The following is a 25,318-nucleotide window of genomic DNA, read 5'->3' on the forward strand; positions in this document are numbered from 1 at the left end:
AACATTGGATAATTTCCCACGGCACACCTGATTATATGGCTAACCATCAACAAGAAATATTATGGCATACTGTTACGTCGCAGCAAACTCAGGCTGCCTGCCATTTTATCCATTGAGTCAAATTAAAATCTGATATTGTTTGTCACCGCCAAAGTTGAACACAATCCCATACCTCATGTATTTTAATAAAAAAAATTAAAATAAAAAACACCATAGCAAATGGTGTACATTGAAGTAATTTGTTATATTCTCAAATTGTTGTCTTCAAACTTTTAACTATACAGACAACCTTTTTTTTTGTGAAAGATGTTAACAGCTGTATAATGAAATTAAAATCATAACTATTTCGCCTTTCAAGACGACTAACCGGAACTACTCCTCCCTTCAAGACGACTGACCGCAGAGTAATGCTGTCACCTAGTGATGTTTATTACGTAGTGTGTAGTGTTGTGGTAAAATGACTTGTTAGTGTTTAGCACCACTGCCTCACATTCCGGAGAGCTCGGGTTTGAATCTCAGCTGCGGCTGTCCATGGGTCTTTCATCTTCCTCCCTCATTTCAGAAACGTGCATGCCCTGTGAAGGTCATTGAAGACTAAATTGTCCAAAAAATTCATCAAATTGTGACTTATGAGGTTTTGGCCCGGCGCCAGCGATATTTTTTGTTTTAGTTTTTGGTTGAACTCCAAAACTCCACTTTTTGGGGGGGATATTTGACTGAATTCGGTCTCCCATTCATTATTCATTCCAGGGCGTGCGTGTACACCGCCGGCTCGCCCATCAACAACCGAGCCCTCTTCCCCTGCCAGGAGCCGCCTGTTGCCATGTCAACGTGGCAGGCCAGAGTGCGGGCCCCCGGCGACTGTGTGGTCTTGATGAGCGGGGAGGAGCAGGTTGCGCCTACTGAGGATGGGGACACAAGTAAGGTTAAGTTTCTAACTGTTATGGGGTAAAAGGGACCTTATATTTCAGATTGAACACTTTCAACACTTTTTAGCATTTTTCGTGTTTTAGTCATTGGGTTCTTCAGTTGCCTACTTGTGTAAGAGGTATTGTGTTGAAAAAGAGTGGCATTTTCTTTCATTGAAATTAAAATGCTAACATTGTGTTTTTATCTTTGTACTGAGGGAAAAGTGTGCCAACTCTGTCTGTTTGCCCACTTATACTGTGCATGGTTGCATGATTGCAATATCACGGCAGAGGAGAAGACCTTTTAATGGAAAATAAAATTCACAACATTTTAATTTTTTTTTTTAAAACCATAAATTTTTTTAAGCTATAAACGTTTCTAGGAAAAAATGTTTTAATGTGAGAAGAAAAAGTCTTTTTCTCCTCACATTAAAACTTTTCTTCTTCGAAAAGTACAATTTTAGTCTCATAAAATATTTTACTTTTTTATTTTTTATTTATTTATTTATTTTTTACACAAGATGTTTTCAAGAACTGCCGAAGATGACCTTATCCAATGTAGGCTTCATTCATGCTTATGTAGTTAATATCATATACTTGTTTAATGTATAAAGAAATGATATACATATCTTTAATATTTGTCCCAAGACACCAGTGATAAAGAAAACTATATCCTACCAATTTCGGGTTCAAACCATCATGTCATCAGATCATATTCATCATGGTTATCGCTACACACGCAGGAAGTCTGCTAACCTGTTTTCCAGTCTGGTCATGTGACTGTCCACATAAGACCCATTCTTTTTAGATGACAACTTTTGGAACAAAATTTAAAAATATAAAACAATCATGATTTTATTCTCTTGCAAAAAAAAAATTCCAATCCCAAATCGAGTGTGGGTATTATACAGTGGTCTTAATAATAAATGAAAAGTTTTTATATTGTTTAGATGTTTACAGCCTCAATACATGTGCTCGTGCAAAACAGGACTCCAGACTAACTTTTTTTAATAGGAGCTCCGTGGACTGTTAAAACTTTACTAATTGACTGCCTGTATTTTTTACAGTGCAATTCAGCATGCGTTTTTTTTTTTTTTTTTTTTTTTTTTTACAGTGTTCAAACTCCGCATTGTACTGTAGACCAATTTGAATACATCTCCTCCGTGCCATGTCTCGCACAGAAAGTTTCAGTTTACTAAATTTAATTTAGTGAGGTGCAAGAGGAAGAAGAAGACACAAGTGTCAATAAAGGTAGGAGGATGATTGCTTGGCAACCGTGGTGAGAATGGAACTCCAGCGAGCTGCGCAAGACCCGGGACCCTTTCATGTTTGTTCTTTCAGTTTTCAAATCTAATCGAAGGTGGCATGTCAGTTTCTTCTCATCTTCTGTCCCAAGAGAGAAAAAGAGGCAACAGCTACATATAATGATGTTTTTCTCTTGGCACAGGAGAGTAGTGAAAAAAAAAAACAATGCAGCAGAGCGTCAGGACAGAGGGATGAGGAAGCGTGAGATACGCGCGAATCAAAATTGATAATTATTATGTTTGCAACTACATATGTTGTTCATTTAAATTAATTTAAAAAATTGTCATCATTATTTGTTTGAAAATGTTTCCTTTTTTTTTTTTTTAAGCACATGTTTGGGCCTGTAACTTGCTGTTGTGATCATTTATCAACAATGTTCATGGGTCAGTGGGACCTGCGGTCCGTTTCACAAAGCGGGTTCAACAAACGCTGAGTGTAATCCTGAAGTCTGAGTTGATCTACTCTGAGTTTCCGGTACCAGAACAGCTGATTTGAATCATTTTACTCAACTTGGAGTACCTTCACCTGGAGTTAAGCGCGTGCACCACTGCCATGAAAAGACAGTATGAATGGAGCCCTGATGCGACGAGTCACCATGGGAACGAGGGAAGGGCGTAGGAGAACATTGCTGCTCGGGTCAATATATGCGGAAGTTTCAAGTCTTTTGTAATCACAATAATATAACAGAGGAAAACTACTTGCTTCTGCTTATTAATTTCATTTAGGTGCAATCTCGCAGGGGAGAAGCACACTTAACAGCTGATGAAATGTAAAAACATTGTTCAAACAGTTTAAACCTCGATTGGCACAATCTCTTGGGGGTACAGTGTTATACTGAAAAAAAATGTTTGAATTTACTCAATTATATTTCATCTTGCACAAAATAAAATCATCTGGATCCAGATACATTTATTTAGTAGATGTATAGTCTACTTAAAAATGTATCTGGAGTCAGATGATTTTATGTCGTGCAACCACTTGACAAAATAAAATTGAGTAAATGATGCACAGCATTTTTTTCAGTGTAATGGAATTCTCATTTACTGACTGATTTTTTTTTTTTTTTTTTTTTTTTTTAAATACCAGACGGCAGAACTAGGCTGCGCCACAACTCGCGGGCGACTGTAATGAATAAATGAGGAATTAAAATGGAGTGTGTGACTCTGAGAGAGGGCGGAGACAGAGAGGAACTCAATGTTCATTGAGATAAACCTGGACCCGACCAGGTTAGGTTCAGAGAGTCTTGCTGGTGAGATTCACAGCCTTAAAACACGCAGTCTAATTGCAAAAAAAATACAAGTTTCCTACTTTGCGGATTTCACCTATCGTGGGTTATTTTTGGAACATAACCCCCGCGATAAACGAGGTATCACTGTATACTGGATTTGTATTTAATCTTTTAGGACTGGTTGTTTTCATGTATAATTTTTCTTTATTTAGGAGCAGAGTTCATCTTCCAACTCTGTATTATGTTACACTGGCTTAATAATAATCAATATACTTTTTAGGAAAAGAGCTTCTGCCTTGTTTTTGATTACTGCTCAGGTCTATTGTTATGATACTGTGTCTGGGTTATGATACTGTGTATGGGTTTGGGTCATTCCCCGCTTTATGTTGCTAGTCGCTTTGTCCTTTATTTGGTCACAAAGTGTTGGGCGTGTTATTCCGGTATGTAAACTGGAGTTATTCACTTACACGTTGTCAGAACGTTTTGCCTTCCATGCCCTGCTATGCCTTACTCTGATTTTTCGCATATAAAGAATTTTACTTTTCCATTTTTGTCTCCTGTCTGCTTTTGGGTCCAATTCCTGCTCCATCCGTGACATCTATTATGCTATGTGTACTGTATTATAATGTTTGTCATTATGGTTGTACTTGGAGAGCAAGTATTTGTTTAGGTGGTACATGGTATAAAAAGAGGTGGCGCGGTGGGCGACTGTTTAGCACGTCCGCCTCACGGTGCAGAGGTCGCGGGTTCGATCCCGGCCTCCCTCTGTGGAGTTTGCATGTTCTCCCCGTGCCTGCGGATGCTCCGGTTTCCTCCCACATCCCAAAAACATGCATGGTAAGTTGATTGGACTCTCTAAATTGCCCCTAGGTGCGGTTGTGAGATGTTTGTCTTTGTGTGCCCTGCGATTGGCTGGCGACCCAATTCAGGGTGTCCCCCCGCCCACTGCCCAAAGACAGCTGGGATAGGCTAGCACGCCCGCGACCCTTGTGAGGATAAGCGGTATAGATAACGGATGGTATAAAAAGTTTCAGAACAACTGGTGTAGAAAATATCCACGAACTGTGCAAACAATAAAAAGGCTCCTTTTCCTTTGAGTTCATGCAAACTTGGTACGAAGGACATTTTACAAGCCTTTGTCTATGGTTTCCGCAGGTTTGTTGCTGTGGAATTACTACGTCACAATGCCCATGCCAGCTTCCACCTTCACCTTGGCAGTGGGCCGCTGGCAACAAGTCCCTGCTCAACCTCTTCCTGCATGTGGAATAGGGCGGGGGGAAAAGAGGGATGATTTTGGGGAGTCCGTCCCCGTGTCCTCATGCAGAGGTTCAAGCAGTGAAGTGGTAAAAGCCTCCAGTCTCCACACTGGCAGGTAGCGTATTTTTTTATTTTTTTTATGCTGTTTGCTTTTCATTTTGGCAAGCCCTCCTCCTTTCCTGGCGTCATTAACCCAAGTCTGGCCTTTCCACATTCCATGACAAACCTCCCTTTTCCCTTTTCATTCCCCCAAACATGTTGAGGTTTAGGGTGCAGCAGCTCTCGCTCAGGCCTTTTTATGACAAATAGATCAAAGCGTCGAGAATTCCACACTCTGGATTCAGCGCCGAGTAGAAATTAACTTTGGAGTGAAAAACAAGCGAAGCAGACAACAGTTTTATGGATAGAGACTACAGTGGGCGACTGCCTCGCAGGGCCCAGTTGGACTGGGGTCCCCGCTCCTCAGCCCTGCTGCGTCTGCCAGCGACTTCCAGTAAGCCTCCTCCTCCCGCCCTGGTTTTCCTCCCGCGGCAGTCCAGCCGTAGCCTGCCGCCAGCCTCAGGAATCTCCCACTACAAGGCAAGCCTTTATTTTCAGTGAATGGCTAGAAGGAAACTTGGACGCGGCTCGAAAACCCTTGGATACGGAGTCAGCACTGGTTGTTGCGTTTAGAAAGAATACGATTGCATACTGACAATTGATATTTTTAGGAGCGGTTTGGTATATAGTCCATATTTCCACGGCTTTCATTCCCACGCTTAGAACAAAGAGACAGCACACATGGAATGAGTATTATACCTCACGCACACTGTGCGCTCGCAATGGGCAAACCTATTAAAAGGCTTTTTATTAACCTTGGATTAAACTTGTCTTTTCCTTTTCAATGCGTTCCAAGCGAAGAGTGGAGCGCCTGCTCAGGCCCGTCCTCTCAGCACGAGAGCGTTTCTGTGCCCGACCATTCAGCCATGTTGGATGACGGCTTCCCTTGTTCCCATGGCGACTACCCTTGCCGGTTCACCGAGCGCGCCGTGAAGTCCCAGCGTGTGATCCCGCACCGTGTGTTTGCACCCGTCAGCCTACTGCAGAAGGCACAGGTTGGGACCGTTCACACTTCAGATAATAATAGATCGGTATGAGTTACGATCAGCCGCGCCGTTGATTGATGGATGGATTGATTTTTTTGTGTTGTGAACAAAAATGTAACCTAAAAATTACCCTTTTTTTTTTTTTTTAAATTTCAACGGGTCCTAAGGAAGTGAGTGCTGACAAGATGCCGATGTTGTCTATTTTGCCCTCCCTGGACGTGCCATGTGCTGTTTGGTATAAAGTAAACACTTGAAAAAGGAGGCACAGCGTTTCAAGTTGTTTATTGCCACGTCTTATGAAACTAAACACAGAGAATTACTTATTCTGTATTAAACCATACCACAAAATGTGAAAGTCTAGCATAATGCCAACAGCAATGTGAAATGCCATAGAAAGGCTAACGAAAGTGGCATCGATGTTATTATGAACCTTTAAACATCCGGTATTTAAACACAAATGGTCATCACATACAGACATATTTTTTTATGTTCTGCAAAAAAGAAAGAGAAAGAAGAAAAGAGAAAAAATATCTATTTTTTTAAAGTGTATTTTTTGTGGTAACATTGTGTATTTTCAGGGGAAGACAAAATCAATACTTCAAATTTTCCCCATTTTTTTTTAACACTCTTCCATACTTTTAAGATTTCAACTTTTTTTAAAAGACCTTTTTCCAAAAATATACTGGTATAATAGATGATACAATTTTTTTCCCTCATATATTTAACAACCTTTTTTTTTCCTTCAAAGTATGATTTTTTTTTTTTTTGTTAGAAAATTTTTCTCATTTAGATACTGGCATGGAACCTTTGGAGAGAGTCATCCAGTTAACAATTCTCGATTGGTCATTTTTCCCATGCATGATCAAATAAATTTGCCCATCAACAGAGACGACCGGAATGAAATGAGGAAAAAATGGAAGGCACTCTGTCCTCCACTGTTGCCCCTTGTTTCATGTTGTCTTTGTTGAATAAATGTATTCATCTTTACACCACTTGCTTCCTAGAAAAACGGTGTTGCTATCTGTGCTATGCTAAAGACACTTGCTGATTTTCTCATCGTAGAGCCGACTCCTCGCCCTGTTGCCGCGATGTTTAGCCGCAGCCCATGCAGTTCTGGGAGTTCATCCCTTCCCCCGCCTTGATGTTCTCATCGTGCCAGCAGGGTTTTCCAGTCTGGGCATGGCCAGGTACGAACACACACACACACACAGGGTGGAGAGATGGTTCGTTACAGTCTGGTGGGATTGGGTTGTGGCTGTGGTCCATAGCAAATATAGACTGACTCTGTTTATTAAAAATCGTTGTACTGTATTGGCTGGAGCTTTGGTCAAGCCGGACTTATAAATTCTCAGATGATATGTTTTGAGGTGTTTTAGCCTTTTTGGAAAACATGAGCTATAATTTTCATATTGCAACGAAAACATTGAGTTTGGCTGCCGCACTGTTGACGCTTTAATCTGCTGCCTGGGCTCCACTTCACTTGTTTCTGGAGTGTGATTCATGGCTTGTTTTGCATTTAAGACCACCCCCCCACCAATCATATTTTAGAGGTCTTTACTGAATTGTAGGGTCCAAGTGCAACTCCCCCTTAGTTATCTCGTCTTACACAATGTGGCCTTCACCTCCCTCCTTAAAAACTGAACCCGGGTTTCCTTGACTTGCCCAAACATACCACATCTGCGAAAAGCTCTAATCCTTACCTCACTTGTGCGGTAATTCCTCAATACCCCACCCACCATCTACTTCCAAGTAGTGGTTCAGGTGGTCTCCAGTCCCTCCTCTCTAACAGCCAGATTTGTGTTGATGTGTTTGAATGCAATGCAAGCGGAGGTCTGTCTGTTGACGTGTGGGGGCAGAGATGCAGCAAGACTCCTTCACGGTCCTCCGTCAAGTAGAAAAATCGGCTTTCATGCATATCTTTTTTTCATCTTCACCATACCGTGTCCTCTTCACCACTTACCCACTCCGTTTTTTCTCATTTCTTCTATTGGGAAACGTTGGAAAGTGGGATTTTTTTTCCCCGTAAACTATGGACTTTTTTTTTTTTCCTTCTCCAAGAAAAACGGATTTTGTGTCATAAAACATTTAGCCTTTTTTCCTTTAAAATTTCAAAGACATTTCCTCTAAAATGCTTTTTTCTTGGAGCGTTACAACCCTTTTCTTGAAAAATCTGACGTAATACTTTTTTAGTATGTGTTTGTCTTAATCTTCTCACTTTTTCTCAGAAAAATGTCTTTTCCCCCATAAAAGAAGCCTTTTTCTTCAACTTAAAAAAATCCCTCCACTTTTTTCTCATATTATTGTCTTTTTCTCAAAAATGATTCAATACCTCTAAGATAAAGCTTTTTTTTCCTCATAACATTGTGACCCTTTTCCACACTAAAATATATATTTTTTAATGTAATAAAACTTACTCCTTTTTTGAAGAAGAAATACATCTTTTGTTGTAAATGTATGCCTTTTTCCCCCCTGAAGTATAACTACAATTTAATTTTTCTGGAAAACAAAGAATATTTTTCAAGAGATGAAAGACTGAAAAAATCGGCCCGTCGTAAGTACCGAAGGATATGTACAATCAAAGCCTCGCTGGTCAGTATAGGAATGAAGCTAACAAAGTGGGAATGATGACCGTTAACGTTCTGGCCGAGGCTTTGTTGACAAAGGAAAGTAATTTTGGGTGTTCAATCAGCATCCACTACGTCTCTGTTGTTTTATTCCCTCGCAAGACTGGATGTGAGCTCATCGCCGCAAATGTCTGCTCAGTGCGTCATGGCCCCAGATGAACTTCTCTCGCAAATATTTGGAGAGCATCGGGGTCGCTGCCTGGGCCACATCTCAACTTTGCACATCTCTTCCAGCAAACGTTCTCCCTAAATGCGTTTTGATCTACACCCCTCATCTTATAAAATTCTTTCTCTGTGCTGCATTTATTTTTTGAAAGAACATCAAGTTTTAACACACAGGCTTCTCTTCAGTGGCTTTTGCCCGATGTTTTCTCTTCGCCAAGAGGATAGCTCGCTGCTACATTCACACTACATTGCCGCAAATAGTGGCCTCCACTTTAATAGGTTTCTCTGTTCGTAGGAAAATAAGCACCTCATCCCATATAAGTTTCTCAGGGAAAAATTGTTCACTGGTAATACTTTGGTTGGTAGACAACATTGTGTGAGAGATTTTTCACTGTTGAACCCATTTGAACTCTTATGCTAGCTAAAACAGTAACACACCTACTCTCCTCTTTTCTGGCAAATTGCGTTCCGGTCACTTTAGTGCTCACTCTGCAGTGTATCTAGTGGTTAACACATCTCCCAGCTCTGAGGTTCTGGTTTTGAATCTTTTCTCCAGGTGCTTTGATTTCGGCCCACATTCAAAAAGGACATATACTGTACGTTAGATGAGAATCGACAGATGTACTAACCGCTTGTCCACCATGCATACCAAGCACGATTATTCACCTGTGGATGAATGTATTTAAAATACCATAAAACATGGCTTTGTATAAAGCGTGTTTCCCCACTATTAAACTCCTTGCCCGTAATAGGTGCTTGATCTCCTCTGCCGTTGACTGAATAAACAGCGCTTCCCACTAATGAGGAAATACGGTACTTCACGCCCTCGTATGCCAGCTAAAACTTAACTCACGACAGGGGGGCAAGATTTAAAGACTTCATCAAGCTTGAGACCGCACCTCCGTTGACTCCCTATAAAACTCTGCACGGGTCTCAACTCGGTCATCTAACTGGAATCCTGCCTTCCTCGCGGGTGGTTCGGGTCCCGGGTTGCCCACGCACGTCACGGCGGGGAGTTGTGCCTTCAGAAGGTGGCGAGGTCAACCAAAATGGAAGATTGAGACGGAGATGAGACACCGAAGCGGTCTTCGCAACAGGCCAGTGGCCCCCCTGGATGTGGGAGAGGATGTGCGGATTATTCCCAGCAACAAAAGCCATTAGCCTCTGGAAGGACTTCAGAGACGGGCGCTATTTAATCTGGAAATTGGGAGGCATGTGGGAACGGCTTGGGAATGGGCCAAGTGCCGATTTTGTGCAGTGGCCCGGCGGAAACAGCAGGAGTGGAGGGCCCCGTGGCAGGCAGGCATGAAGCTGTTGTAGTGTGATCCAGAGGAAAAGGGGAGGCGAAGGATTCATAGTGGTGTGAAGTTTTTTATACCCAGATACACGGTGGGAGGGCAGGAAATGCAAGATTAAGAAGTCAAGTAAGGGCAGGTCTGCATTCTGAGACTGCCACACACACTATTTTGTGTGAACAAGGCTTACGCAAATATAGGCATGACGCCAGTCAGCACTTTATGGAATTTACCAATCTTAGGTGCTTTTATGTAACTACGAGAAGTGGTCTCCCCCCTCCCAGTATAAGCCCCATGTTCTTTGGCTGCAAAATACTTGCAAATTTTGTCTCCAAGACAAGTTGATACCAGAAAAGGGAGCGCAAATGCAGAGATGTCTTGGCTAAGAAGGGGAAAACTTTAAGAAAATAGCTGGAAAGGGGAAGTCAAGTCAAAACTTGTCTTGACAATAATACGTTATATGCGGCCCCACTAGTCCAAACACGTTACTATGATTGATATTGCGTTTGTATGAATTAAGCAGCAGAATTCACCCGTTGTTATCCATCTCAAGAGGCGACGATTTTGCCGCTCGTCGTCACCTGAAAATGACATCACGGTTGCTCGGGGTTCAGGTTTACGACCAATCATGGCTCAGCTTGCGGGCGCCACATGATCAAACTCAGAAAAACTGACAAAACTAAATGCTAAAGATCTTCAAATTTTATGAGGATCGTCAAAATGAAAAGATGAGTTTACAACCGCAATGTCGTTACCATATAAGCTAACAGTTAGCCTAGCTCGGGGGCCACCAAGATGTTGCCCGAGGGCACCTGATAGCCCCCAAGAACCACGTGAGTTCACCAGTGATGGGACAATGTGATTTTCTAGGATTGTTGTAGAAGTCATTATTTGAAAATGGAAACACTGCCAGATATTTATGGAAATGCGAAAGGTCTTTTTTTTTTATATTTATGCTTCCTAATTATTGTGAGGAATCATAAACTTGATCAATGTCTTCGCATGAATGAATAGCATTAATTACCGTATTTATAGGGACTATAAACCGCTTTTTTCCTAGGTTTTGGTCCATATGGCTTTATTTTCGGCTCTTTTCCGGTGTCAATTGTATATAGTGTGTTTATGTGAATTTATTGGCTTCATTATTTATATTTTATTTAGATTTATATATTATTTATTGATACATGCATCACAGCCTTTTGCTGTGTTTTGTTCTATTTATTGTATTGTTTGTAAAGTGCTTTGTTACAGCTCTGGCTGTTATGAAATGCGCTATATAAATAAAATTGTATTGTATTGTATGTTAAGGTGTTCTGTGGATTTTTCTTCCACCGCTAGGGGATCAGAATCCAAACTAAGAAATCAATATAAAGAAGAATACGCTACTTTTTTCTTTAGCAGATAGAACATGGACGAAAAATTACCAAACGGATAATTATTTTGAAATCATCGTCCCGTCATCATGAAACCCACACAAAGAAGTTCGTATGATGCTGAAGTTTTAAGTTGAAGGCCATCGAGCTTGCTATCCAGGAAGCAAAATGTCAATGAATCTATGGTGAGACGTTGGAGGCGGCAGCGGGAAGTGAAAGGAAGATAAGTACTGGTTATTTTCTTTTGGTTCTGTTCCGTTTTAATCAGCAAAGTTGCAAACAAAGGGCCGAGTGAACTATTTATATAGCCATGGTTTGATTTAAAGCATATACCATTTTAACTGGTTTTGCACAAGTTCAGTTTTGGGCCCCCCATTTCATTCTCCTGGACCATGAACAACTCATAAACCACATCGTCATTATAATATGAAGTAAGATGAATACACATGGTCCACTTTAAACTCACGCAAGTCACCAGAAAAGGGTACAGTGGTTAAATCTCCTCGTTGCATCTCTACGTCATTTGCTTCAGACTGGGAGTGACAGGAAGGGCACCGCGTTTCCTCTGCCCTTTTTTGAAGACAATGTTTGTGTCTGCCGGACTTGTCGAACCATCAGATATTCGCGTGGCTTCGTAGCGAGGCCAAATGAGGACATGCCAGAGAGAGTGGTAATCCCCCCCACCCCCCAGAATCTTTTGTTGAGAAATGACATAAGTGTTGAAATTGACCTTTTTAGTGGCATGGGTGATGAGGGTGTTATGCTTCGCTGCTGACACACGAATTCCTGTGCTTGCCATGGTATGAATGCATCCATTGTTTGTGTAATGGTCACGATATGTGTTCCGGGATGATGTCACACAAGCACACATATGTCATTGTCATGTTGTTTTCAAACAGGTGAACGGGAGATGACCCTACATTCTCGATAGTGGACTCTGATAAGCCTGTGTGCGTGCGTGTCTCTCTCTCTCGTTGAGTCTCATTGGAAAAACAGTTTTTAGACCACATTGGATATAGTCCTAATCCTCTTTTTTTTTAACTTTTTTTATTGATCCCTTTCAGTCCTTTCAGCTGATAGGTGGCTGTGGGAACAAAATTGGGTAAAAAGGATCATGGACCTTCTACTTGTTGTGCAGTGGCCATATAGCTGTCAAAGTGGGGAAATTATGCCATGGTGTATACCTCTTGACCTTACTAAGTGGTACCGGAGGATTTTCAGTTTGACTTCAGTTGACTACATCCCATGTTTATGAGCTAAAAGGAAGTAACATTGGTCCCATTTAGGAGGAAGTTACTCGCCGGGCTGCCCGAGGCTCTTGGCACCCTGCTGGACGCTATCCAGCTGCCATGTTGCCCTTTACTGCAGCGACACCTTTTTAAACTTTTATTGGACTGAGCCCATAATTGCGTAATTTTTGTGGACATCCAGTAATTACAAGATTGGTGCTTTTAGTATAAGCTCCTAAATTACCTTCAAGTTCATTACATTGAGCGACACACAAGCCACAACGTCCCCACGCTCTGCCGTTCGTGAACTGATGCAACGTACTCAAAATGTTGTTTTCAATGCTAAGACAGGTATGTTAGCACGAGCCGTCTTTTTTTTAATCTTGCACTTTAGATGCCATGATACTGAATCAGCAGTGTTTTTTTTTTTAGTTTTAACGAGCTTCTTAGTTCCCTTACTACACTCATCCATTCGTGTGTTTGTGTGTGTGTGTGTAACATTATGAGCCCTTAAGGTGTGATTTCCTTCCACCCTTTTCATTTTTTTTGTTCTGTATAACAACAGCTTCATTGATGGCGCACTTAAGAATCGTACATGCCATCTCCACACCAGCACAGGTGTGTTTTCGAGCATATTAGAGCCTTCCACCCAGACACAAGTTGAAATTACGGCAGTGATTTCCAACCAGTGTATAATAACACTAGTCAACATCAAATTTTAATCAGAAATGCCTATATGTTCCTAAACATAGTTTTTATGCTGATTAGGTCTGGGCAATTTGATTTTTACTTGATTGAAGTTTTTAGATTAATTTGAACATTTTCGTTGCAAATGATTTAAGAGATAATACATCCATTTTTTTCCCCTCATTTTGCTGCAGCACGCGTTTCGTCCCCATGGGCTTCCGTAGTTTGCACCCTTACCGCCGTCACAGAAATAAACTAGCGCAAGATGACTACGGCTAAATAGAGCGAGACGTTTGTTTCCAAGAAAGGAGTTGTGTCGTCAGTGGTTTGGAATTGGTTTGGGTTTGCGGCAACAGACATAGAACAAGTGTCCGCATGGCGCTAAGTCTGTTTAAAGCGCATCGCAAAAAAAGGCAGCAGCACGGCAAACCTATTTCACCATCTAAAACAGATGCATCCAGCCGAGTGAGCGAAATGGCAAGCTTTACTAGGGGAACGTCCAACAAACTCCCGCTAAAAGGCAGCTTGCTGTGCACTGGCTTGAGTCATTCACACAAGGAAGCATGATCACCGAAGTGGTCGTGTTGCACATCGCTACAGATATGGCGCCATATAGTACAGTACTGTATACAGTGGAGAAGACTAGTTTTCTCCACAAAGTGAAAATGGTAGACCCCAGGCATGTGTTACCTTGCCGCAAGTATATTGCTGAAGTTGCATTGCCCCATTTACTAGAGTACTTGTGAGAAAATCAGTCAGCAGAGTTGAGGGAATGACAAGCGCAGACCTCAGATCCTGCGCCAAAATGTAGTGTAATGAGTAGCACTGTTTATCTTTTAAAGCTGGAAAATAAAGTTTTAAGTTTGCACTTTATCAATGTCATACGATGTGCTATGCTACATTTGTTTTCAGAAGTATTTGATTCAAGCCTTAAGTATTACACTTTAATTCTAAGAGGGAAATAGGGTTAATTAACGGTTTGATAAAATAATAAAGTAAATATTGTTTTGAGTGTTTTGTGTCCGTTTTTTTTTCTTTAAAAAGTTCGGTAGGAAAAAATCGGGAGAAAATTGTAAACCATTAATGGTGATTTTAAAAAAAAAAAAATTATGTATTATTCGGCAGTATTGTCCAGCCCTAATAATGATTCCAAAAATGTATTCTCTTTTCCTAGCACAACAGACTTGAGATACTTTCATTTTTTGTCTGAAGTTTGGCCTTTAAAAGCTTCACCATACATTTTAATTTATAGCTATGATGTTTAAAAAAGATCCACCTGTTGCTGAACCTAACCCTAATTTAATAAATATTACTAAATCAATTACTTTATTACTTATTTTTGGTACTATTATTATTATAATTATTGTTATGAAATAGATGTGATAGAGAAAAATGAGTGCAGATTTGGAATCGGCGCAAAAAAATCATCAAACAGCTTCATCTCTGATTACACAATGTACCAGTAGTAAAATTGTGTTGACCAGTGTAATGAATTATCAGATGTGCTGTATGTAATTATCCAGATGTCACTCTAACTATGTTAATTTGTGGGTAAAATGTGTCCAGATCACCTTTATTTCAGTATACTGTATATACTTTTTATGACATTATTGAGATGTATCATGCTGAAGCAACTTTTTTGAGCATTTAGCCGTGTCAAAATGCCTTTTCCTCATCAAAAAAAACCCCCAAATGGTGTTTTCCTCCGTTTATCCGTCTTCCATTATTCCTGCTCTTTCCTCGTCTCTAAGCACCAGCCTCGCCCAACCAAAGAAAATGACCGGGTCCTGACATTGTTTTGTAACAATGACCCATACCGCCCCTGCCGAGTAAACACATGCCCACTTTCTCCAGAAGCCAGCAGTGGTCGGTCAAACGTGTATATTTTTGTACCGGACTTGGGGAGGGATTTATGTAGTTGCAACATTTTCGTTTATGTGCAAAAGGAAAATTAAACACCAAACAACATTAGTTTAATCTTATTATTTACCAGTCAGAAGACTGCACACGTCTCTGGGGTCTCGGTGGCGCTTCGTGCACTTTAAATTCACGGTCGGAGTCTGGATCAAGAACGTAAGGCTCCAGTTCTTCCATCGTCTCTTTACTATTTACTGATTGGTGGGCAGTTTCACTTTGCAATTCATGTCTGCCATCACCGGGGTAGAAATTGACCGTAGCAAGAACTACAGAGTGTTTTTTCATTGATGAAATTTGCTCAGCCGGCAAGTCTGCTTCTTAGACACGGCCTTTTTTTAGGGGTTTGGATGTAAACATTTATGAGGATGAAAGTTGAGAGCTCTCCCTCTCATCAGTCTCACCTTGATATAAACTGACTCGGGGATTCTTGTGTGACTAAACAGCATCCAGCCCTTCTTTGAGATGATGCAACAAACCCTTGATGGGAAAACTGTTCATTTTTTTTTTCAGCGCAAATTTTATAGTGTCCATGTCCAGGTACACTGACTGCAATGGTTACTGGGCAACAAGACGCTTATGCTATACATACATAATGGGACATCTACAGGCAGATGGCTAACCCTGATTTAAAACCCAATTTTGAAAACTAATCCCTTGCTTGAAACACTAGTCTAACTTTAACGTAACCAAATCCCTGGAATTTAAGCCTCTCAAAACTTTTTGTTGAATCAAAATAAAAAACTTTTGCAAACATCTGCTTTTACTTTGGAATACATTGATCAACATTTTGTCTATTTTCTAACGTTACAGACCAAACCAGTAGCTGAATCATGATTTGTTTGTGGGTTTTCTGCCTTGTCAATATGAAATAATTTTTTTCTTTTGAATAACGGGATGAACATTTATCGATTCATCGCCCAAATAATTGACAGGTTAATCGATTGTTAAACTAATCATTAGTTGCAGCCCTCCAAGCAAACAACAATAACTTGGCGCCTTGCTTTTATGAACGTAGCCTGCTGATGACAACTGCGAGCAGGTGCGACATAGGAGACTCCGACTACTGACACTCTCTGTGGAAACTGCAAGAGAAGGGGGAAAAAACTCAAGCAGAACAGCAACAAAACAGGATCTTGACCGTGTGTTTATACTCATAACTGACCCGACAAGTAAAACATTCCTAATCCTGTTCCCGAGGTTTATTTCTTACAAGTTGTTGCACTCTGTACGGTATCTGGTTCATTTGAATTTCCTTTCAGGAATTTGGCAATTGCGTTTTAGCGGGAGTACAATGGTGCCATGCTACCTCCAATGAATGCGAGTTAAAACAGATCACAGGCATTTAAAGTGCAAATAACACCTAAAACCGTCTGTTCTCTGTTCCTTTGCTATTCCCCCACGTCTTGTCCTCCTCTCTCCTCTTTATCGCGACTCAAAGGATTTCCTGCCTTTCTGCTCTCCTCTCCAGCTCAATCCGTGTGGTAACTCTAGAAGTGTGCGACAGTCTGCTTTTCAAGAGTGACTTGGGAGGTATTGTCCGAGGAAGGTGGGATTTATTTATTTTTGGGGGGGTTTGGGGGTGGGGAGAACTATGTTTCTTTTTTGCGAGGGAGGGTGACGTCTGTTAATCAAGTCGTTAAAGATGAGCTGTTTTTTTTTTTCTTCCCGCCTTAAGTGGTTGTCCTTCGTTTCTGTTTTGCCTTTAAGGCAACGTGACAGGATGAAAAGGCAGCTCCGCATGCCTGCACAGGGACAGAGGATGGAGGAGTGCCCGTGTGCACACTTTAAAGTGATTACAAGTAGTTAAAACGTTTTGGGAGAGCTTTTTTTTTTTTTTTTTAAATTCCAGTAACCTTTGTTCCCCTCTGCTGTCCTGGGGAATGCAGCTCACAAATCCAGTGTTGGCACTGGATGCTTTTTAGCCAGCATTTTTCCATGCTCTTGATTGCTCAACATTTTCTATATCTGTAGCTTTACCTTTTATCTCTTGGAGCCCTACTTGGAAATTGTATCACTTGCTTGAAACATTAAGATATGGGGATACATTATATATTGTTGAAATGATGTATATTGGGATGTAAAATTGTGTCCAGATTGCACAGCTCTACATGGAAGGGATGCTGTATGTCTGTTAATCAAGTGGTCAGACCTTAAGCTGTTTCTATCACCTCCGTTTGTGTAGCTCCATAACAGCAAGGTGAACTTTTTCATTCTGGTAACCTTTTTTTCTTTCTACTCCCAGAGCCAACGTGTTGCCACCTGATCTTTAATTTCCCAGTGTTCTCCATAGCCCAGCGTTTTTCATATGCAGTAAAGTATTACCCGCACTTGAAGCTCCAAGCCGAGCAATTTTACTCCGCCTGACAGGCGAGGCTGACACACTTTGTCGCGGAAATGTGTGAATATTTCTCCGCAGCAAGAATCAACGAATGATTTATTTTTGATAGTTTAAGGATTTTACGGGCGACTGTAAAAGTGTATTTGCAGCATTACTCAAAATTATAGCTACCCTTGAATTTGCTTCTTTTTTTTTTTTTCCCCCCCTTTCCCCCTGGAGGCGACATCCTCTTTCCGCCTCCAGTGTGATCAATGATTGGATAACCGAGATGTGTTGCACTGAACTGCCCTCAGATGTGAACCTGCCGGCAACAGCTGGCATATAGTGCTGCAAGCAACAGTAAAGCAGACACACTGTGCTATAACTCTGGATTAAAGGCCATGGCAAGACAGGCCTGTCCCTGCACACCCATTCCCCTAACTAATGGATGAGTCCACAGAACCCATTGCAAGAAGTGATGGATGGATCCATTGTGCAGCGTAGGGGACACGGCTGCTCTTGATGCGTATCCTGAGCTTTGGGTGTGTGTTTGTGTGGAACCTTGAGGCTGAGGGTAATTTCATCTGTCTGTGCAAAGCCAGACGCTTTAATGGGCGTGGGACCTCTGTGAAACAAAGTGCTGTGAAAAGCTATGCTGCAATATTTTCCTCTTCCCTCGCGATGCTCGCAGCCTCAGGGAGAGAGCTGCGCTCTAAGTCCTTTCCTAGCAGCAAGGTTTGCATTCTGTACGTTTTGCTGTCTCTCAACACAAAACGCAAATATAGAAAATCACAGTTGGATGATCTGGCTAACAATTAGCTTACAGTACAGGGGGGGGGGGGGGTCGTCCGTCTATAATGGCTATGAGATACGAAGTTTTGAATTGAATTTTGTAGTTTCTTTCGATTTTCATGTTAATAGAAATTCTGTAACACGGAAACGCCATGAACTTAAAAATTTAATGAACAAAACGGACCTAAATGTTTTTCACAGGACAGCGACGATATGTAGTCAAGTGGCACAAGAAGGCACGCTCCGTCATTGTCATAGTTACTGTACTTATGTGATTGTTGTATATAATTAAAGCCTAGACGTGTTTTACTGTAATTATCAGAGCTGGGCATTTTACTAAAAATTGAGCGTCCATTATTCGTCATCCGTCTACAGCGTGGGTACCCTTCTATCGTCCGTCATTCGCCTTTTTTTCCAGGGGGGGGGGGGGGGGGAAGTACCTGGTTATAGGCCCGTCCGCCTCTAATTTTAAAGGGGCTTCCGACAACGTTTCTAAACTTTAAAAAAAAAAAAAGCCTTTTGTGTGCAATGCGCCGTGCACAACAATCTGGAAATGATACAAGCACTCCGCTTGGATCTGGAAATAATCTGGAAATGTTGTGTGCAAGCGGCTCATCGAAGGCACACAACATTTCCAGATTCCAGTCAGACAAGCAGAGCGCTCATTGAATTTGAACAGAAAGAGTGACTCACTGCCGATATTTGAACATAAAGAGTGACTCACTGCGGCATGAAAGACTGTTCACAGCCTGATCCATCACTCAAATCTGTCCCCCAAACAACAACATCTCACTATTGTTCCACGCCGCGGCCATCAAAGCCTCGCCGCGAAAAATAGACTGAAAAAAATAGACTGAAAAAGATGGACAACAGATTAAATACACGGGCTTCTGACTATGCTTAGTCTGTCTATTTTTCGTCAACCGTCAGCAAAACGGGCATCTGTCAGAGGCGGATAGACGGACCGGTCTAACAGCCCCGGAGCATGATTCTGCCACCAATATGCTTCACTGTAGGTATTAGATGATTATGATTATCCCGTCGATTATTCCATCGATTACTCGAGTAAAAAATATTTGAGGCTCCATTCTTTACCAACTCCGTTTTGCAGTAATTACATAAAAGCATATTTTTGTCCCTTTTGGGTCTAAAGTGGACCATCAAATCTGTGCTGTTGTTAAATCCATCTTCTTTCATTTTAGGCAGCTGGCTAAGGTAAATCCGCTCCTTACTCAACAGCATTTAGAAACAGTAATCCATGCCTTCGTTACATCTCGGATGGATTACTTGAATGCACTTTATTTTGGAGCTAGGGATAATAAAGTTCACCCTCTAGCGTCTCCAGTTGGTCCAAAATGCTGCGGCTCACCTAGCTGGTGTTCGTAAGAGGGAGCACATAATTCGAATTCTGGCTTCCCTTCACTGGCTTCATTTTAAGATACTTTTGTTTTCAAATCTTTGAATGGTCTCACTCCACCTTACTTCTTTGAGCTCCTCCACCGCTACCACCTGCCCGGTTTTCATGAATTTGTGTTATTAATTTACTGTTTTCACTGTCTTTTTGACCGTACGATTGATTTTCACTCCATGTACTTTGTATGCAGTAATGTTGTTTTAAAGTGTTACATAAAGTTGGGTTGATTAAAGTGACCCCAAACGGCATCTTCATCTCAATGGACATTTGTTGTTGGAAAAGAGCGGGATGAGGACGGACGGGGTCGGAGGGACGATCATTTTTATGAATACGGACGGAGGGACGAGGACGGAAGGGTACTCCAGGTCGCGGACGGAGGACGGACTGGCAAAAAAGGGTCAAGTGCCCAGCTCTGCCAAACAACTAGTGCGTACCAGAAATTCCATCATCTCCTTAAATGTTTCTTCCAGTTCCTTGGCAGAATCCCTGACCAGTTTATAGTACAACATTCTTAATGCAGCATATCGTTAGTGCATCCACCATGTTTGTGGGTGCAGCAGTCCCATATTGCTCTGCTAATGTGCAGTTATGAGCTCAATATAACACCAAGTTTTTTTGTTTTTTTTTACTACTTCCTACTATATTCTCTTGAGATGATGCAGCCAGTGCACTTTCACAGTCTAGCACCTCACAGCCTTGTTCCCTGGCGTTGCATAACAAAAGAACAACATTCTGTTTACCACCTACCATTAGAAATATGCTTTCTGCCTCAACCTTTTCACTAAGGCATCGCTGGAAGCCAAATGGGGGGGGGGGGATCCTTAGTGCTGTGCAATGACCGATGGGGTTTGCATGCAAATGGGTACAAGAAGGCAAGACTGTGCGTCAACACTGACCGACGGGTACGTGTTGAAGCCTGATGAACTCAAATTTGACCTCCTGAACCATTCAGTGTTTCACATGCATTGCATGATATGGTACAATTCAGTGCAACCTTATCATCTGTTCCACGTTGCTGGTTGACCTTAGATTTGTTAGAATTTTGACACCATTTCTCCAATAGCAAACAATAACAGTCAATATTTGAAAGACCATGTAAAGCGAATTCAAAGATTTGTCTAAATGTCTAATATAGTACAATGTACTTGTCTGAAAATAACTGCCGAACATGTGGATAGACAGAATAAGATGGTACTGAATTGTGGAGGTATAACAACAAATTGTTTTTCACCATTTCAGTTTTCCTGATTTTGATAGAGCCACTCATTTCCGAATATATAAGAAGGACTATCAGGCATAATAGCTAGTTACCTATAATTTATAGATATGGTTTATCGTTATCATATTTTGTTGCTATTACATGGACCCTGTCTGCCATTGCAGTGTGGAGTTAGCTAGCTAGCTCTGCCTACGCCCCAAAAATTGCATAAAATCGTTTCTCGATGCCACAAGTTACAGAACAGATCAGTGTTGTTTAAATTCCCAAGTGTTATCCTATTCTGTGTCATTCTGGCTACAATATGTTGAAAGATAAATCAATTTGGGGCATATGCTGTACCTAGCAGGAAGTATTCTATGGCATAATTGCCAAACCAACAAAATCAGCACTTTTTACAAGGCCCCCCGCCCCCCCAAAAAAAGAAAAGAGAAAAAAGAGAATCGGTTTTGCGGGGCTATTGTAGAAATATCTGACCAGTGATGGGACATTGTGATTTTCTAAGGATGTTGTAGAAGTAATCCTTTGAAAATATGCATGCTGGCAGAGGTGCCTATTTATAATGACCAGTTTCCCAATTATTGTAAGAAATCGTGAACATGATCAGTCTCTTGTCATAAATGAATATCATTAATTATTAATAATAATAATGTAATATCATTAAAGGTAATTTGAGCAAATTTGTTATTTCGGAAGCATGTATCAAATTGGTAGTCCTCTGCATTAATCAGTGCCCAGGTACACGTAGCTCTCACTTTCAGGAAGGTTGGTGAACCCTGCAATAGGTGGATATAGTTTTGCAACTCGAGCATATAGGGATATGGAGGCACAAGAAAGATGCTAGACGTAGAAGCGTATTTGAGTGACACTTGAGGTGGGCGGGGTTTCAGTGGACACTCCCACAGCATATGAGAGTTGAAACAACAGCTTCAGTTTTCACGATTTGGAAGCCTCATTTTATATATTTCCCGACTTATTATTATTGTGAATCAATTTTGGGCAGGCAGGGTTGTTAATAGCACTCATTTCTGTGTTCTAATTTTCATTACATTTAAACGGACGGATGCAGTCGCAAGCCAAGTGAGAAAGGGATGATGACTGTGTTTGTCTCGGAGGCTTGTTAGTTATTAGGGTAAACACAGCTGGCTTTGCGGTGTACATTCTGTTCTTCTTATTGTACCATTATTGTTATTGATGTCTGTTACTTTCGCCATTTTGTTATTGATCAGCCAGGGCAGAGATCCCCTGTCATCGGTATGCTTTAGATTCCCACTGAAATGATAACCCAAGCGATTGGTTAATCCCTCGCCTGACTGTGTATCGTCCATGCAACCATTGACAAATGAGTATGACGTTGTGTATTCTCAATAGCTGCCTCATTGATACTGATGGGAATTTCGTTGGCTAGAAGCGTATTTCAATTAAATGGATTTTATGCAAAAGAGCGTGAAAGCACATAACCAATTTGCTTAGATCGGTGACATGAACAAACCCAAAAGAACGGCCCCCACACCCGCTCATAAATATCCTCTGATAATGGAGCGTGCCGCGAGTGACAAGCAGTCGTTTAGGGCTGGCAGTCGTTTAACAGATGTGTTGTCCTGTCGCAGCGGCTACGTGACTCGGCGGCAGAAATGACGGCGAGCGACAGAATCAGAGCAGACGGCCAGCTCACCAGTCTGAGTGTTCGTAATGTTTTAAATCTATGCCTTCGCATCGCTGCCAATACGCACACGCACACAAACTCAGTGACATTCCTCTGGCGTGACATCAGATTTTGAACTACAGCAGGAATGAATGGCACAGGATTGTTTCACTCTTAAGGGAGGACGGCTCGGCTATCACTATCCAGCTGATATGGATTAGAAGTGGCTTTACCCAAGTGTGTGAATGTGTGTGTGTGTGTGTGTGAGGGGTTGTGCATGTCAGACTTTGTTGTTCTTTTGCCTTGGAAAGCCTACATACGGCATGCTTGGCCTCATCAGTTTCTGACCCGTGCGGATGCCATCCATGTGATACAAAGCCGACCTGCTTAGAGTCACCTTCCACATGCATGATTGTGCTTTTGATGTTAAGCACTTGACAGCAACCAAACGCTACAGTGTAACATTAACACCGAGTTATTTCAACCTGTAGCCTTTTTTTTTTTGGTTTTGTTTAGAATAACGGAGAAGCAGCTGATCCTCTTTGATACGCATGATCTGGGATACGTGCTGTTTATTTCCAGACTGATGCGATGCAATCTATGTGATTCGGGCATCTCTCTGGGGGCCCCCGTGCTCATGTGATCTGGCCCTACATGGACTGGCATTTGGCCTGGCCCTGCGGGGGGCCCCCCGTCTGGAAAACACAGAGCTGATCTACAGCCAGCCTGGAATTCCAGACATTGGGAGTCAGACTTGTTAAAAAAAAAAAAAGAATGAAGGGTGGTAGGAGTTTGGTCAAATAGACCCACTGTCTAAAATAGCCCAGTGACTGTGTCCAAGAAAGAGGGGGAGACCAAGTTTATTCCCATCGGCTGACATTCGGAACGGACGACCTTTTCGTTGATAGAAAAGAATAGACAACAGCGTACTTTGTGCGAATGTCATCTTTCATGTGGCTTTTGTCCATTGCCTTACTTCCTTCCCCTCGCACTGAAAGGTTTGTTTCCTTCTATAGGGCTAGAGACGCTCTTACCTCTGGTAAAGCGTTTATCGAGGGAAAACCTTCATATGTGCCAATGTATTTTTCCTGTAACAATAAAGAAGTTTTGTTTTGTTTTTTTAAATAATTTTTGCACAAATCCATCTGCCCATTTTCTATACCGCTTAGGGATTCAAACCCTGGACCTCATATAACTGTGGAGCAGAGATGCTAAGCCCTTTGTCCACTGTGCTTCATTTAAGAAATTTTCCTTCTTTTTTTTTTTTTTATTCTCAATGACTAACTTTTGGCATGCTTGTTAAAGTTTGCAGTCAGAATCGCTGAAGGAAGCCCGTTTAAAATCAGAGGCGGACCGGCCTATAGGCGGGTACTATCCCTCCTCCTCCCCCGAAAAAAAAGCCGAACGACTGATGACGGACCCACGCTGCAGACGGATGACGAATAATAGACGCTGATTTTTTTTTAGTAAAATGCCCAGCTCCGCCTACTGTCTTCCCTAAATCGCTGAGCATATTTCAAACTATCTCTGTGTATGTTATCTTCTCCCTCACTTCATTTCTCACCCACTTGTTTAGCCGTACAGTATACATACTGGGGGGGCTCATCATCATCGTCATCATCATCATCATCATCTCTCTCTCTTTATCTCTCTCTTGCTCTTTCTCTCTCTCTCTCTGTCTTGCTCTCTCTCAGGGATGTTTTAGTAGTGTCCCTGCTATGAGTCGAGCTGAGGATGTCAATTACAGGACTATGATAGGGCTCCGCTTGCATTATGCATGGCAGTGTCCCGCCGGGGAATAAATGGCCTACAGCCAGGGATGATGGATGGAGGGATGAATAATGGATGGAAAGATGGAGGAACGTAACGCTATTGCAATCTGTGTCGCACTAAATTGAAGACTTGCCCTGGCACACACCTGACGCTCAGGGCCGTCTCACCCTGGGTGAGTCGCAGTCATGCCGTTGTCACATGAAAGGCCACAAGTGGGCTTTTAATCACTATTTCATGTTATGCCCTAAAACTCATTTGGGTTATGTATACTACTTGATGTATTTGGTTTATCAAATCTTTAGACCACCTCTCCACGTGATTATTTTGGACATGGATTTGTAGGGTAGTTTGCTTGTTGACTTTCCACTGATCTGATCGGCTAGATTGGATCGCTCAATCAACTTACCATGCGTGTTTTTGGAATGTGGGAGGAAACCGGAGTACCCGGAGAAAACCCACGCAGGCACGGGGAGAACATGCAAACTCCACACAGGGAGGCCGGAGCCGGGATCGAACCCAGGACCTCTGAACTGTGAGGCGGACGTGCTAACCAGTCGGTCACCGTGCCACTGTTATTAAATCGGGTCTTAAGAGCCCAGAACTGAGTGATATGCAGGTCATTTTTGAGCTATGCCACGTACTTAATAACATTAATATCAACATCTCTCTTTATAAATAAAGTTGTATTCTATTGTATTGTGAAAGGTGTACAAGCACATGAACTACTACGCTTTGCTGCGCGTGGAAGTGCAACCAGGCGGGTAGACTTGACGGCTCCCCGATGTCAACTATTGTCAGTCACTGTATCAACGAACGTGAAAGATGCTGTTGTTTGGTGTCCCCGGCCGTGGTGGGATGACACCGTTTGTCACCGTGGTGATGGATTCCGCCTCCCTCCGAGGAGCGTGTGCAAACGCCGTTGCTGAAAGGCTGTCTTTGTGTTTTCACGCTCACTCACGCACATGTGCGCTGCTGGAACGGACAACAAAGGCATGCTTATCCAATTGGAGGGGAGTAAGATTAGGCTACAAAGACAGTCATAAGGCTAATGTTAGCGTCCGCTGCTCCGGCGAGAGCCTTTGTTGGAC

The 25,318-nt window shown here is 41.9% G+C and overlaps 1 protein-coding gene across 3 annotated transcripts in view; it reads left to right on the forward strand.

Annotated features, from left to right (window-relative positions):
• Positions 1-25,318, forward strand: part of aopep (aminopeptidase O (putative)) — an 89,775-nt gene that overhangs the window by 1,261 nt on the left and 63,196 nt on the right. For all 3 annotated transcript variants that reach the window (XR_015086804.1, XM_086030563.1, XM_086030562.1), the window contains exons 2-5: positions 751-920; positions 4,597-4,813; positions 5,594-5,792; positions 6,846-6,970. Coding sequence is in view for 2 of the 3 variants with exons in the window: in XM_086030563.1 (XP_085886689.1) it covers positions 751-920; positions 4,597-4,813; positions 5,594-5,792; positions 6,846-6,970 (711 nt within the window). In the remaining variant the exon portion in view is untranslated. The remainder of the gene's footprint in view (positions 1-750; positions 921-4,596; positions 4,814-5,593; positions 5,793-6,845; positions 6,971-25,318) is intronic.

This window comes from Filicampus tigris, chromosome 5 (genome assembly GCF_054856515.1).
Source record: "Filicampus tigris isolate MCC_2025a chromosome 5, RoL_Ftig_1.0, whole genome shotgun sequence".
Lineage (NCBI taxonomy): Eukaryota > Metazoa > Chordata > Actinopteri > Syngnathiformes > Syngnathidae > Filicampus > Filicampus tigris.